A 13,337-nucleotide genomic window follows, 5' to 3' on the forward strand; every position below is an offset into this window, starting at 1 on the left:
AGAACCACCGAAGAACGGTGCCTCGCACTCCCACCTCTCGTAACCGTCGCAGAAGGATACCATGGTCGATGGTATCGAAGGCCGCTGAGAGGTCAAGGAGCACTAGGATAGAGGACTGACCCCTATCCCTGGCTCGCCAGAGATCATCGATCAGCGCGACCAAAGCAGTTTCCATGCTGTAGCCAGGCCTGAAACCGGACTGAAAGGGATCCAGATAATCGGTTTCATCCAAGGACCGTCAGAGTTGAGAGGCCACCACTTTCTCAACAACCTTCCCTACAAAGGGGAGGTTGGAGACTGGATGATAGTTGCTCAAAATGGCTGGATCCAGAGACGGTTTCTTCAGGAGGGGTCTCACCACCGCATCCTTTAAGAGGAGCAGGAAGGATCCCTCCCGGAGAGAGGTGTTAATTATCGTCTGGATCCAGCCACGTGTTACCTCTCTGCTGGTCGAAACCAGCCAGGAAGGGCACGGGTCCAGTATACAAGTGGAGGCGCTCACCGCTCCCATGGCCTTGAAACTCAATCCATAAACTCCGCTCAAGACCTTCCCCCGGTACCTCGGCTGGTACCGTGCAATTGGAGTCCAGGTCTGTCCGAATCCGAGCGACTTTATCCGTTAAATACTGAACAAATTCCTCAGCTCTATCTTGCAAAGGTTCATCCATGTCCCTCCCTTTCAGGAGGGAGCGGGTTATCCTAAACAAGGCGGTTGGGCGCGATTCAGCAGACGCAATAAGAGCGGCAAAATGTGAACATTTCGCCGCCCGTATTGCCACAAAATAGGCTCTGATATAGGCTCTCATCAGTGCTCGGTCTGACTCAGACTTACTGGCCCTCCAGTGGGGGGGGCCCTCACCGCTCAGTTGGAATCAAGTCAAAATAAGGTCCACAAACGCCAGAAATTAAGATAGAGCGCTGCCATCAGCAGTGCGGCACCGCCATCTTCTCCGCACAGCGTGGATAGTTTCAAGCCGCCGAGGTTTCGCTGCTTGAAAAACGTCCGGAGGCGGCTCTTCTTCGAAATCTTTTTTCAAAGTCCAGCTCTTTTTTTTTTTTTTGAGCTGCTCTTTGGTTATCCCAATAACAGAAATGATGACGAAGGAGGAGGCAGCATCACTCCTGGTTCTTGAATGCTTTTTCAGGGCTTCAGATGTCCGATCCTCTCTCCTCTCTCTCCCTAAACTCCAAAACTCCAAAACTCCAAAAATGCCAAAGGTTGTAAATAAATGCTGCTGTCCGGCCGGAGGCTATAGTAGAACGCTGCCGTCAGCAGCGCAGCACCGCCGTCTTCCTCTCCACGGCGCAGGGTGTAAATCTAGGCCATAAATCCAGGCCGCCAAGAGTTTCCCCCATTCACGAACTTCAGAAGACTTCCAGGTGCCTGGTCCTCTCTCCTCTCTTACTCCCCAGACACCAGTCCTCCTCGGGTGACCTTTGGTAATAAATTAACAGGTTTCGAAGGCTCTCTGAGGTCTTTTTCCATCCGGCTTTCTACAGAGCGAGAAAGCCAGGCAGCCATTCAGGTCTCGCACATGCGCAGGTAGAGCATTCCAGGCGTTGACTACTCTGTTGGTATCATTGCGGTTGAAGCTGAAGAAGCTTTTGTGTACTATGCTTAGGTCAGAGCATAGTTGGCATAGTTCTAGGTTCTCCAAGCCCAAAATTTCAAGCCTGGTGACCAATTTCGTTGTATTTATTTTGTACGAAACCATTTACTGTATTTTTTGGAGTATAAGATGCACCTCCCACCCCCCAAAAGAGCGTGGAAATGTTGGTGCGTCTTATTTCCCCAATATAGCCATTTTTGGCCTCCTGAAGCCCTGCCCCCACATCCCATTTTTGTGAAAAACAGGCAAAAGAGGGGGTGTTTTGCCTTCTCCCATCCCCCCAGAAGTACTTGGCAAGCTTCAGCAGGACTGGAGGAAGAAAAAAATGCCCCCGTTTTGGTGAAAAATGGCATTTTTGCCTTCCCCCAGCCCTGCTGAAGCCTACAGAGCTTCCTCTTCTCTCCTCCTCTCTTCCTCTCCTCCTCCTCTCCTCCTCTCTTCCTCTCCTCCTCTCCTCCTCCTCTCCTCTTCCTCTTTTCCTCCTCCTCTTCTGGCCCCTGCCCCTGGCCTTCACAATGCAACGGTCATTGTCTTATGGACGTTGACATTTACGAAGATTAAGTCCTAAGTCCAAGTCCTCCTCCTCTTCTCCTCTCCTCCTCCTCCTCTTCTCCTCTCCTCTCCACCTTTCCTCCTCCTCCGCCTCCTCCTTTCCTCCTTTTCTCTCCTCCTCCTCTCCTCCTCCTCTCCTCCCCTCCCTCTGCTGCTGCTGCTGAGATGGGCCAGTTGACCTTTGGATCTCACGCTTCTTAGCAGCGTCCCCCCATCTCTTAGGTTGCGTGAGTCAGCCAGGCTGCCTTACCCCTACTAGAAGAAATAACGAATAAGCTGCTATTCCAGCAGACTCGGCTTGCTAGGAAGCAGCTCATTTGGGCAAGGTCCCAGTTGTCACTTGTTTCTCCTCCTCCTCCTCCTTTGTAGGTTTTGTTAAAAATGAAATATTATTCACATGAGGAAAGGTGAGCATTTCACAAATGTCTTGCCCGTTGAAAGCGCAGCTGGGAAGGGTGGGCTACCTTTAATTTTCCAGGCACCTGGGCTGGGAAGGCAGATGCTACTGAAAACCAAGACGCTCCCTTGATGTTGGCTGAAAGCAACGGGAGAGATGGAGGAAGTGGTGGCTGTTGCTGCTACTCCTGCTTTGCCCAGAATAATGGGAGGGGAGGATGGAGAGCAACCAAAGGGGTGTTTTTCAGCCAGGAGCCCCTGTATCTCTCCAGAAGGCAGGCTGGGTGGTCCACACGCTTCAGGGATACCCAGGAACTCACCTGTGGGAGAAGCTCCCAGATGTCACCCAGCCAGATCAATTGTTGTGCGGCAGACCCAGATCGAGGTCATCTCTGTGTGGAAGGTGATCTGCCTGTTGCAGAAGACAGAAATCAAACCCTAAATGTAGGTTTGCTCTAGCATTGAGATTCTAGGCATGTGATGGCTAACCTTTTCGGCACCAAGTGCTAAAAAGGGTTGCACAGAAACGTCGTTTGCACGCAAGCTCATCGGGGCCGTGCTCCAGAAAAGCCAAATTTCGGGGTTCTAGCCCGCATGCGTGCCCGGCAATCAGCCAGCTGGCATGCATGTGCAGGCCGGTTTTCGGCATTGCCATGTGCGCAAAGGGATCGCGCCCCAGAAAAGCTGAAATTCCAGGTTCTGGCAGGCACGCACACGTGACAATCAGCTGGCTGGGGCGCATGCACCTGTCAGTTTTTGGCACTGCCACGTGCGCAAAGGACAGCTGATCACAGTGCATGCATGCGTGCCAGAAACCAGAAAGACAAACAGGCAAGGCAGCGTGTGCTGGGCGATATGGCTTCGTGTGCCACAGGTTCGCCATCACGGTTCTAGGCCTTTTTCAAGTCAGCGGCCGTTGGTCCAGTCCATTCCTTCTCCTTGAGGGTTGGAGCATCTGCTTGGCATAACGCTGGCGACTGGACTGGGACCTGTTGGTTCCTACCTCAGCTGCTTAAACACTGAATATTTTACTATTTGTGATGATAATCTGTTGCTGGATGCCCCTTCTTAATGGCTGCTACCACACCCCTCTTCTCTCTCTCTGTCTTACCACAGCAATTTTTCCCCATCTTAACTCTATTATAAAAGTGCTGAATGGAACGTGGTTTATACTGGTTGCATGGTGATGTCCTGAGCGTGTGCCCCATAAATGCCAGTGTTGTGATTTTGGCCCATTTTGTGGCTTTCTGGCTCGTTTCAAGAATGTTTCCTCCTCCTCTTCAGCGGAAAAGAGGCCTTGTGCCACCCAGTGACTTCCAGTGCTTCTAACCTTTGCAGGGTGGAATGTGGTAAAACCGTGCATGGTGGGAACATTGATTGTGGTTTGGCTCTAAGGACTGTGGCTTCCTCAGTGGAATTGGGCAGGGGATCCAAGGTGTTGCCATCCAATTAAGCCCTGGGGATTAGTTTTGGAAGTCTCAGGGAGGTTCTTGTGCTGTATTTGCATCTACATTGAAAGGCAGGGTTCATAATGCAACTCATGAGTCACAGACATTAAGCTGACTCTGACAATGTTGTCATTTGGGGGCTTTGATCCTCTCTTAATTCCAAGCATCCCTGCCTAATGCAAATTAATGGAGCAAAAACAACAACATGTGGAATACCCCAAACGGTCTGTTCCTATTCGCCGGATGCCTCTCCGGATGTTGGTTCGGAGGAGAAACCCAGACATATCTGGAGGGGAGATGGTCAATGGCTCTGAGGCAGGGGTTATGAGTCCAAGTGAGGGGAGTGGTTGGTGGACCTGCTGGCTGAGAGGGATTTGGATGAAGCACAGCTGCAGCCGGAGAGCCTTGAGGCTTCAGGTGGGGAAGCACGCAGCTGCAGCCGATCGGTGAAGAGGAAGAGGAACCGCCTTCTGCACTTCATCCCAGAAGAGGTAGGGAAGAGAAAAGGCAGGGGCAGTGAAGGTCAGCCTGATTACACGCTAAGAGGCAGTCTCATCCCTCTTGATGGGCTGCACCAGAAGCTGGCCGTTTAGCACAGCAGACAGAAGGAGATGATGCAGGGGACAAAATATTCATTTCTTAGTTGCATGTTTCCTGGTTGTTGTGATTCCTGCCTTGCTTTGGATCGTGTTTTGTGAATTCTGGACTTTTCTTGCCTCTGGTATTATGGATTTAATTTTGCCTGATGGATTTATCTTGTTTGGGAAACTCTCAAGTGCCTTGTGGACTCATTGGCCTGCTTTTGGCTGTATTTAATTGGGATAGTTCTGGGTTTTTGATGAAGGGAATTGCTGGAGAATATTAATAAACCCATTAAATCATCATTACATGTGCGTGTGAGTGAGCGGGACAGCACAATGTAAGCTGTGGTGGCTGTCAGAATATATAATGTATAATATAATCTCTACTTTAGAGAAGGAGGGAGTTGCCAAATAGAATGTACTTTTCATGTGTGAAAAAATCATGCACAAATTCCTTTTTTTTCCTCTTGCCATTTTGGAAACGTTAGAAAATTGGTTTAAAAATTGGTTTAAACTGCTTGAATTCATAGTGCATTCATTATCACATTCATTTGATTTAAAAAAACCTGTGCGCAGGTACCTCTAAACTATTTGAATTTTGCTGTTGAAAATGGCATGCAGGGCAGTTGCGTACAATCAGTGAAAAATGATGAAGGGAAGAGAATGCAAAGGAAAGCAGTGTGGGGGGGGGAGATAATTCAGATACCTGTTCCCAAACTCAAAGGGAAGTCTTGTATAATGGTCAACTGGATCCTGTTCCAGAATGGAAGAGCTTGCTTCTTCCAATAGGATTGACGGCTTGACTCTGCTTCCAAATTCTTATTCCTTATGGATCCTGAAATACAAATGGTGCTCTAATTGACTGGGTAATAACCTTTCTTACTTAAGCAAAATATTGCAATTATGGCAAATCTAGACAGCATCCTAAAAAGCAGAGACATCAACCTGCCAACAAAAGTGTGTCTAGTCAAGGTGATGGTTTTCCCAGTTGCAATGGATGGATGTGAAAGTTGGACCATAAGGAAGGCTGAGTACAAAAGAATGGAGGCCTTTGAACTCTGGTGCTGGAGAAGACTCCTGCGAGTCCCTTGGACTGCAAGGCCATCCAACCGGTCAGTCCTAGAGGAGATCAACCCTGACTGCTCTTTAGGCCAGATCCTGAAGAGGAAACTCAAATACTTTGACCACCTAATGAGAAGGAAGGACTCCCTGGAGAAGGGCCTCATGCTGGGAACGATGGAGGGCAAAAGAAGAAAGGGTAGGCAGAGAAGGAGGTGGCTGGATGGAGTTACCGAAGTAGTCAGCCTGAGCTTAAATGGACTCCAGGGGATGGTAGAGGACAGGAAGGCCTGGAGGAACATTGTCCATGGGGTCACGATGGGTTGGACACGACTTTGCAATTAACAACAACATTGCAATTATAATAATTAATTTTAATGTTGGAGAACTCTGCCTAGAGAGCCCCATTAGAACTTGTAGGCCTCTAAACAGGGATCTCTCCGCTATTCCCACCCCAGTTCATGTGGTTCCTCACTCTGGGCCAGGTCCATAGTTCGATTATACTAGCTGAGCTTTTTTCTGTCTTGCCTGGGCAGGTGGCTTCGCTATCGTATTTCTGGTGAAGACCAGCAATGGGATGAAATGTGCCCTCAAACGAATGTACGTGAACAACGAATACGACTTGCAAGTTTGCAAACAGGAAATCCAGATTATGGTGAGTATGTGGCGCCCTCGTGATCTTTGCCGTATGGTATGTTTACACGGGATGATAAGCAGCAGTTATTGAGAGAAGTAGTGCAATGCTAGTTGATCCTTGAAGGAGTGGCTTGTTTAAACTCTGCAGCTTTGAACCGGGGCATGGAGATCAGATGCAAGGCGAAGGGTCAAGGAACAACCAGCAGACAGGCTGGTCAAAGAAGGAAAAAACAACCAGGACTTTTCTTTGTTCAATTAGGAAATTAGTGGTCTTGCATGTAGGGCTGTTTATGGCACTGTGGCTCACAGTAAAGATGTGCCTTTTGTTCTTTTCCAGAGGGATCTTGTGGGGCACAAAAACATTGTCGGGTACATTGATTCCACAATAAACTCAGTCAGCAGTGGAGATGTGTGGGAAGTCCTTATCTTGATGGATTTTTGCCGAGGTATGTAAGCATTCACAGGAACCATATTTGCAAGCCATCTACTATTCCTTGAATTCTGCAAAGTTCTTTCTTAACCCTTTGGACTAAATTGTAGGACTGACTTGGGACTTCTCGGCTTAAGCTGAAATCTAATCACTGCAGTTTTTACTGTTTTGGTGCAAATTAATCACTAAAATCTCCCATAAATTATCTTTCCTATTTTGTAGAAAATGGGAATGTGGTTTGCTTCTCTCCAAAGCAGAAAATTATGCCTTAAATGCCACGTTTCCTTTAACTAGTTGGGTTATTGACTCCAGGCAAGTTGGAAAAATAGCAAAAAGGGAACATTAAAACATTAAAATTTTACATTAATTGTATTTATAGAACATAGTTCATTTATTTATTGAGCCGCGGTGGTACAGTGGTTAGAGTACAGTATTGCTGGCTGATTCTGCCCACTGCCAGGAGTTAGATCCTGACCAATTTAAGAGTCAGCCTTCCATCCTTCTGAGGTTTGTAAAATAAGGACCCAGATCAGGGGTGAAATCAACTTACCTTTGCTACCGGTTTGCAAATGTGAACGCAGGACTTTCCGCGCATGCGCAGAGTGTCAAAATGGAACGAGCCTGCTACCGAGCGCAAGTAGAACAGCGAGTTATTTCTGACGATCTACTGTGCTGGGTGACTTAGATTAGCTAGAAAGCAGGAAATGCGTGGATTTTATCTAATATAAATCGCAGGTCACAGCTGATCATCAGAAATACCAGTTTGTCCGAACCGGTATCATTTATTTTATTATTGGTTCGGGCAAACAGTAGCATTTCATCCTTGACCCAGATGGTTTGGGGGCAACGTGCTAACTCTGTAAACTGCCTAGAGAGGGATGTAAAGCATTGAGAAAGTGCTATTGTTATTATTGGTTTTTGGTTAATAGCAAAAAAGAAAGACCAGAAAAGCAGAACACAGTGAAGGTGATAAATGCATTTCTTCTCTTTGACAATGTAGGCCACCTAGTTGAACAGCCTAACAAGCCACGTACAAATCACATATACTTTGGTGGGGTAAAACGGCTTAGAAAAGTCCATCTTGAAGGAGAAGCATTGCTATTTGTTATTTATTATTTATTGAATTTACATCCTGCCGCAGTCTTATGATTCTCGGCTCTGCAAAAGTCTCCGGGCTTCTTTCGAAAATGGAGGCTGGCTCTAGAATGCTCAAAGCAGAAACAGGGAGATGTGGTTCCAGGGTTTGTTTGTTTTTTGCCCCCCAATACCCATGCACACACACACACCCCTTGCCTGCAGTGCAGCTACAGATCTCCTCCAAGCAGAATTGCTGAAATTGTCATTGTTAATGGGACAAAAGGAACTAGTAAACGCACCCAATGTGCATTTAATGGGGATGCACTGAGTTCTGGTTCCAGTCCTATCCAGAAGCAAGCTCTCTACCTGCCCCCCTCCCCAAGGACAAGAGTGGTCTCTAAATTCCCATGCCTTTGTGGTCAAGAGCTTGCAGCCCCCCCCCCCCCCCCGGCCAACACTGGGTGGAACCTGGTTTCGAACTGCAGCCATTGAATCTCGTAACCCCAAATCTTCAGCTCTGAAGACACCTGCAGACATTTTTGGCTTCCTGCTAGCTAATGAAGTGGCTGCTTCTTTCTTTTACCTTGCACGAAAGGGTTGGGGGGTCCTTGCAGGGGAGTTTTCCCAGCTGCTTAGAGATCAGTATGGAAAAATCCTCCAGGTTCTTTGCGTTTATATAGAATTTGGAGAGGAGAATTGTGGCTGCCAGGTGAACTTGAGGGCAACGTTTGGGAAGCATTCTCCTTCTTGCCTCTGGGAATCATCCGTTGGTCTGCTTAGAAGGGAAACGGGGAAAGATCCAGGAATTGGCCTCCTTTAGTGGAGAGTCACTTGGCAGCCTCTTGACAGCAGTTTTATTTATCTCTGCATCAGCTCCCATCAATAGCAGCTTTCTTCCTTTAGAAGTCTGAATTGATGGAGGAGGAACAGAGAATCAATCATTCCTCTTAAAGGCTTCACCTCTCTCTTTGCCAGAAATAGCGATATGCCGCCTTCTCGCCATGTATCTGGGGGCCTTTATTTTGCATGCCGAAGATGTGCAGTTGGGCCTCTTGTCTTCTCTCAGTCTGGCTCAGAAACAGCCTGCAGGCAGCATACAGAGACGGAGTCCTGAGCAAGGTGGACATATTAACTTGTCACTTTCCCACCCAGTCCCTTGGCGTCCTGGTGCCTTGGGAGAGTTGGTGGCCAGCTATGCACAACATGCCAACTTAGGCTAAAACGAGGCTGGGGCAGCTGAAGGTGTTGCGCAGTCACTCCACTGTTCTGTTCGGTAACTTCAGAGTTCTTCAAACTTGACAATTTGAAAACTTGTGGACTTCAACTCCCAGAATTCCCCAGCATAACTTACTCTCTTGTAAACCCTTCCTCTGCAATCTCTCCACTTAGATCAGAGGTCATCAAACTTGACAACTTTAAGACTTATGGACTTTAACTCCCAGAATTCTCCAGCCAGCAGAGCTGAATGGAGAATTCTGGGAGTTGAAGTCCATAAGTCTTAAAAGTTCCCAAGTTTGGGGAACCCTGTGTGACTTGATTCAAGCCAGTTCAGCAGCATGAGGTGGCTTGCTTCTAGGTCAAGTGAACATGGGAATCATTTTCTTTAACTTGGATTTCAAATACGTGTATTGTTCTGACCTAGGCTTCCCCAAAAAGCACGAGGCAGAGTCCTGGTCCAGACAAAACTCTTTTTATTAAACAAATGTGAATTCCTCTCATTCACCTTCAGCAAGGCCTGGCAAACAGTCTTTCAAAGGAATATTTATGACTACAGACCTTATCTATCTTAGATAGTTGCCATGTAAATATTTTCCAAATGAGGCGCTGTGCAAGGAAAAACTGGGCACAGAGTCTCTGAGATTCACGGACAGATCTTCACACTCCTGAAACGAATCTAACGACCAAACGAATGAATTGTTTCCTGCAAATATTGATATTCTTTCCTGATTGCTTATTTGTACCCCATGACTATCATTAAGTGCTGCACCAAAGACAAATTCCTTGTGTGTCCAATCACACTTGCCCAATAAAGAATTCTATCATCTATCTATCTATCTATCTATCTATCTATCTATCTATCTATCTATCTATCTATCTATCTATCTATCTATCTATCTATCTATCATCTTATCTATTATCCATCTGTCTATCTGTCTATCTGGTAGGTCAAAACATGTGTATGGCTCTGCCTGATGGTTTTGCTGTTCTTTCTCTTCCTTCCTTCTCTTCCTTCCTCTCCTCCAGGAGGCCAAGTAGTGAATCTGATGAACCAGCGCTTGCAGACGGGATTCATGGAAAACGAAGTCCTGCAAATCTTTTGCGACACTTGTGAAGCTGTGGCCAGGCTGCATCAGTTCAAATCGCCTATTGTTCACCGGGATCTGAAGGTAGCAATTGCGGGGCTCATACAAAGGCCTGTAGCGGTTGTGTGTGTGTGTGTGTGTGTGTGTGTGTGTGTGTGTGTTAAGAGGAAAGGCACAATATCTGCTGCTGCCTTTCAACCTGGACAAGCTTTAAGGATCTCCTCTGGCGGGCAAGAGGATTACACCAGGAATGGCAGGAGGGGTAGATGATGCCACTTTTTAAAGCATTTAGTCATACAGACATACAGGTCTGAAAAAGCTTCTTGGATGAGAAGCAAAACATCTTCAAAGAAAACCAAGAAAGTCTACTGCCTCTTGAAAAAGCACCTTTGAGACAACTATGACCTGGATGACTGAGAATATGAATTTGTAGATTGGTTGCAAAGCTATTTTTTCATCCCAGTGAATTTGCTTGACTCCCTGCTTCCCCTCCAGGGAGTAAAAACTCTGAAATACATCAGTAAAACTTAGGTCAGATCTCTTGCCTTTGCATATTACAGTTATGTAGCTGCCCATCTCGTCTAGAACATTGGATAATATTCCGTATGAGTGACTCTTAACAATTAAAAGAGGACAGAAACAGAATAAAAGCACCAATAATTACAAGGATAGCTTTGGGCTAACAGCATCCATCTGTTTGAGCTCAGGTAGGAAAGCCCTGGAGTATCTCTAGGAACTGGTTTGGCTTGAAATGTTTGTCTCGTTGAAATACCTGGTTGGGGCAGCAGGCGCTCCAGGAGTTATCCATTATCCAAATAAAACCCCCACTGCCCACCTGTTTGCCCTGAGCTTATCATAGTTACCTGCCTCTTTTGTTTCCAGGTGGAGAACGTCTTGTTACACGATCGTGGCCACTATGTCCTCTGTGACTTTGGCAGTGCCACCAATAAATCACAGAACCCTCAGTTGGAGGGAGTGAACATAGTGGAGGAAGAAATTAAGAAGTGAGTCTGCCTGTTTCCAAGGTTTTAAAAAAAAATACTTTTTGTACCTAAAAACATTGTACATCTATCAGATTCAAAACATATGAAGAACGGCTGCAGGAACTAGGTACGTCTAGTTTAATGAAAAGAAGGACTAGGGGAGACATGACAGCAGTCTTCCAATATCTCAGGGGTTGCCACAAAGAAGAGGGAGTCAAACTATTCTCCAAGGCACCTGAGGGTAGAACAAGAAGCAATGGGTGGAAACTAATCAAGGGGAGAAGCAACCTAGAACTAAGGAGGAATTTCCTGACAGTCAGAACAATTAATCAGTGACAGAACTTGCCTCCAGGAGTTGTGAATGCCCCAACACTGGAAGTTTTTAAGACAATGTTGGATATCCATTTGTCTGAAATGGTCTAAGGTTTCCTGTCTAGCCAGGGGGTTGGACTAGAAGACCTCCAAGGTCCCTTCCAACTCTGTTATTCTATTCTATTCTAAAATCATGCCACAGTTTCTCTTGTGTGTTTCATGGCTGTGTTGATCCACCCACATCCCTATGAATCCCAAATCCCCAGTTGTGTAAGCTTTGACTATGAGTACCAACTATAATTCCCCAAAGGTTTAAAATTTTAAGTAACCCTTCATCAGGAAAAAAAAGAGCTGAGGATTAAGCAGCAATATATAGAAACTAAGAGCCAATGGTGACATCAGACATTCAAATATTTCTACCTTTTGAGGAACTTTGAAAAAAACAACTACATCAAATTGAGAATATTTGAATGCTTTGAGAATTAGGTAAGAAACCAATCAAGGAGAGATCTAATTAAGGAGAAATTTCCTGACAGTGAGAACAATTCATCATTGGAACGGCTTCCTTTCAGAAGTTGTATCTGCGCCAACATTGGAGATTTTAAAAAAGAGATTGGATTGTCATTTGTCTGAAATGGTGTAGGGTCTCCTGCTTAAGCAGAGCATTGGACTAGAAACCTCCAATTCTGTTATGTTCCATTATTTCAGGCTAGGAACTGCCAAGTTATCTGCTGGAACATTTGAAAGATTACTTGATGGCCACCTAGCAGAAGTTTACAACAAATAATTATTCCCACTCTGAGTAAGAGATCCTGAGAATGATCCTTTGTGTGGTTGCTCTTTATTGCTGGTGGAATTTCCAGCATGCACATAAAAGGAATATGAAATGGGAATAAAGATATTGACAGATTCTTAGAATTTTAGTAATTGTGCTTATGTTGTTATGTTATAACTTTCAGGTTCAAATAATCCCAAACAACCTGCTTTTTATTTTGGCACCAGTAATTGGCGTTTTATCTGAAGACTAGGAGGGAATAGTTACTATTTCTAGGAATCTAACTATTATGGGTTGTTTTGACTATTCAAAATGCAGGAATCCTATTTTCTGGCAGGAGAAAATGTCTCCTTGGAATTGTTTACTTTTGAACCTTACTTTACTTTATTGCCATTGTACGTATATACACAGTATACACATACTTTTGAACCTGCTCAGCTATTTCAAATAATAACTCTAAAGGTTGTTGAAGGAACAGAAAATCCTGATTGTCTTTGTGGGAGGGATAACGCCATGAGGTTGCCCATAGAGTTGGAGCTTACTCTTTGATTGCAAATACACGAATTTGGGCTTTGTTGTAGGTATACCACACTCTCGTACAGAGCTCCAGAGATGGTGAACCTCTACAGCGGCAAACTGATCACCACAAAAGCGGATATCTGGGTATGTGAGCTTGGTTGGGATGGTGGGCCAAGGGAGTCCAGGAGTTGCATTGGACCTTCCAAATTCCTTTTCTTTTCTGGTGTAGATAAGCACATGTCATTTTGGAATCACAAAAACAGACAAGGCCGTTATGGCCAGGCTGTATATAACGATATAATGAGGCATATTTGCTGGTGTGCTTAAATTTTAAGTGTTTTATGGAGAGAGTTGGTGTTAATATTTTATAGTGGGTCATTCATGACTGCAGTCTGTCTTTGTATTGTTCATCTCTGATAATGTGAAGCTGGAAATAAACAGAAGGAGAGAGGAATGGCTCTAGGAGGGAACAAGGCATGGGAAGCGACCTCACACGCCTTATGCCATCATTATGCAAATGAGGCATATTATGCATACTGATTGACATACATATTACATACTTCACATTCTAGTTTTGATGATACCATGACACACATATCAAGCTTTGGGGCAATTAACTCAAACCAGAAGTAAATCCTTTTCCCAAGTTTGAATCT

At 45.5% G+C, this 13,337-nt stretch overlaps 1 protein-coding gene across 11 annotated transcripts in view; it reads left to right on the forward strand.

The window, feature by feature from the left end:
• Window positions 1-13,337, forward strand: part of AAK1 (AP2 associated kinase 1) — an 84,340-nt gene that overhangs the window by 16,061 nt on the left and 54,942 nt on the right. For all 11 annotated transcript variants that reach the window (XM_087706036.1, XM_087706037.1, XM_087706034.1 and 8 more), the window contains exons 3-7: window positions 6,183-6,301; window positions 6,620-6,728; window positions 10,034-10,176; window positions 10,975-11,096; window positions 12,744-12,825. In XM_087706036.1, coding sequence (XP_087562162.1) covers window positions 6,183-6,301; window positions 6,620-6,728; window positions 10,034-10,176; window positions 10,975-11,096; window positions 12,744-12,825 — 575 coding nt within the window. The remainder of the gene's footprint in view (window positions 1-6,182; window positions 6,302-6,619; window positions 6,729-10,033; window positions 10,177-10,974; window positions 11,097-12,743; window positions 12,826-13,337) is intronic.

The sequence above is a fragment of the Thamnophis sirtalis genome, unplaced genomic scaffold (assembly GCF_051295495.1).
Source record: "Thamnophis sirtalis isolate CommonGarterSnake01/CBP01778 unplaced genomic scaffold, rThaSir2_p1.2 scaffold_2, whole genome shotgun sequence".
Lineage (NCBI taxonomy): Eukaryota > Metazoa > Chordata > Lepidosauria > Squamata > Natricidae > Thamnophis > Thamnophis sirtalis.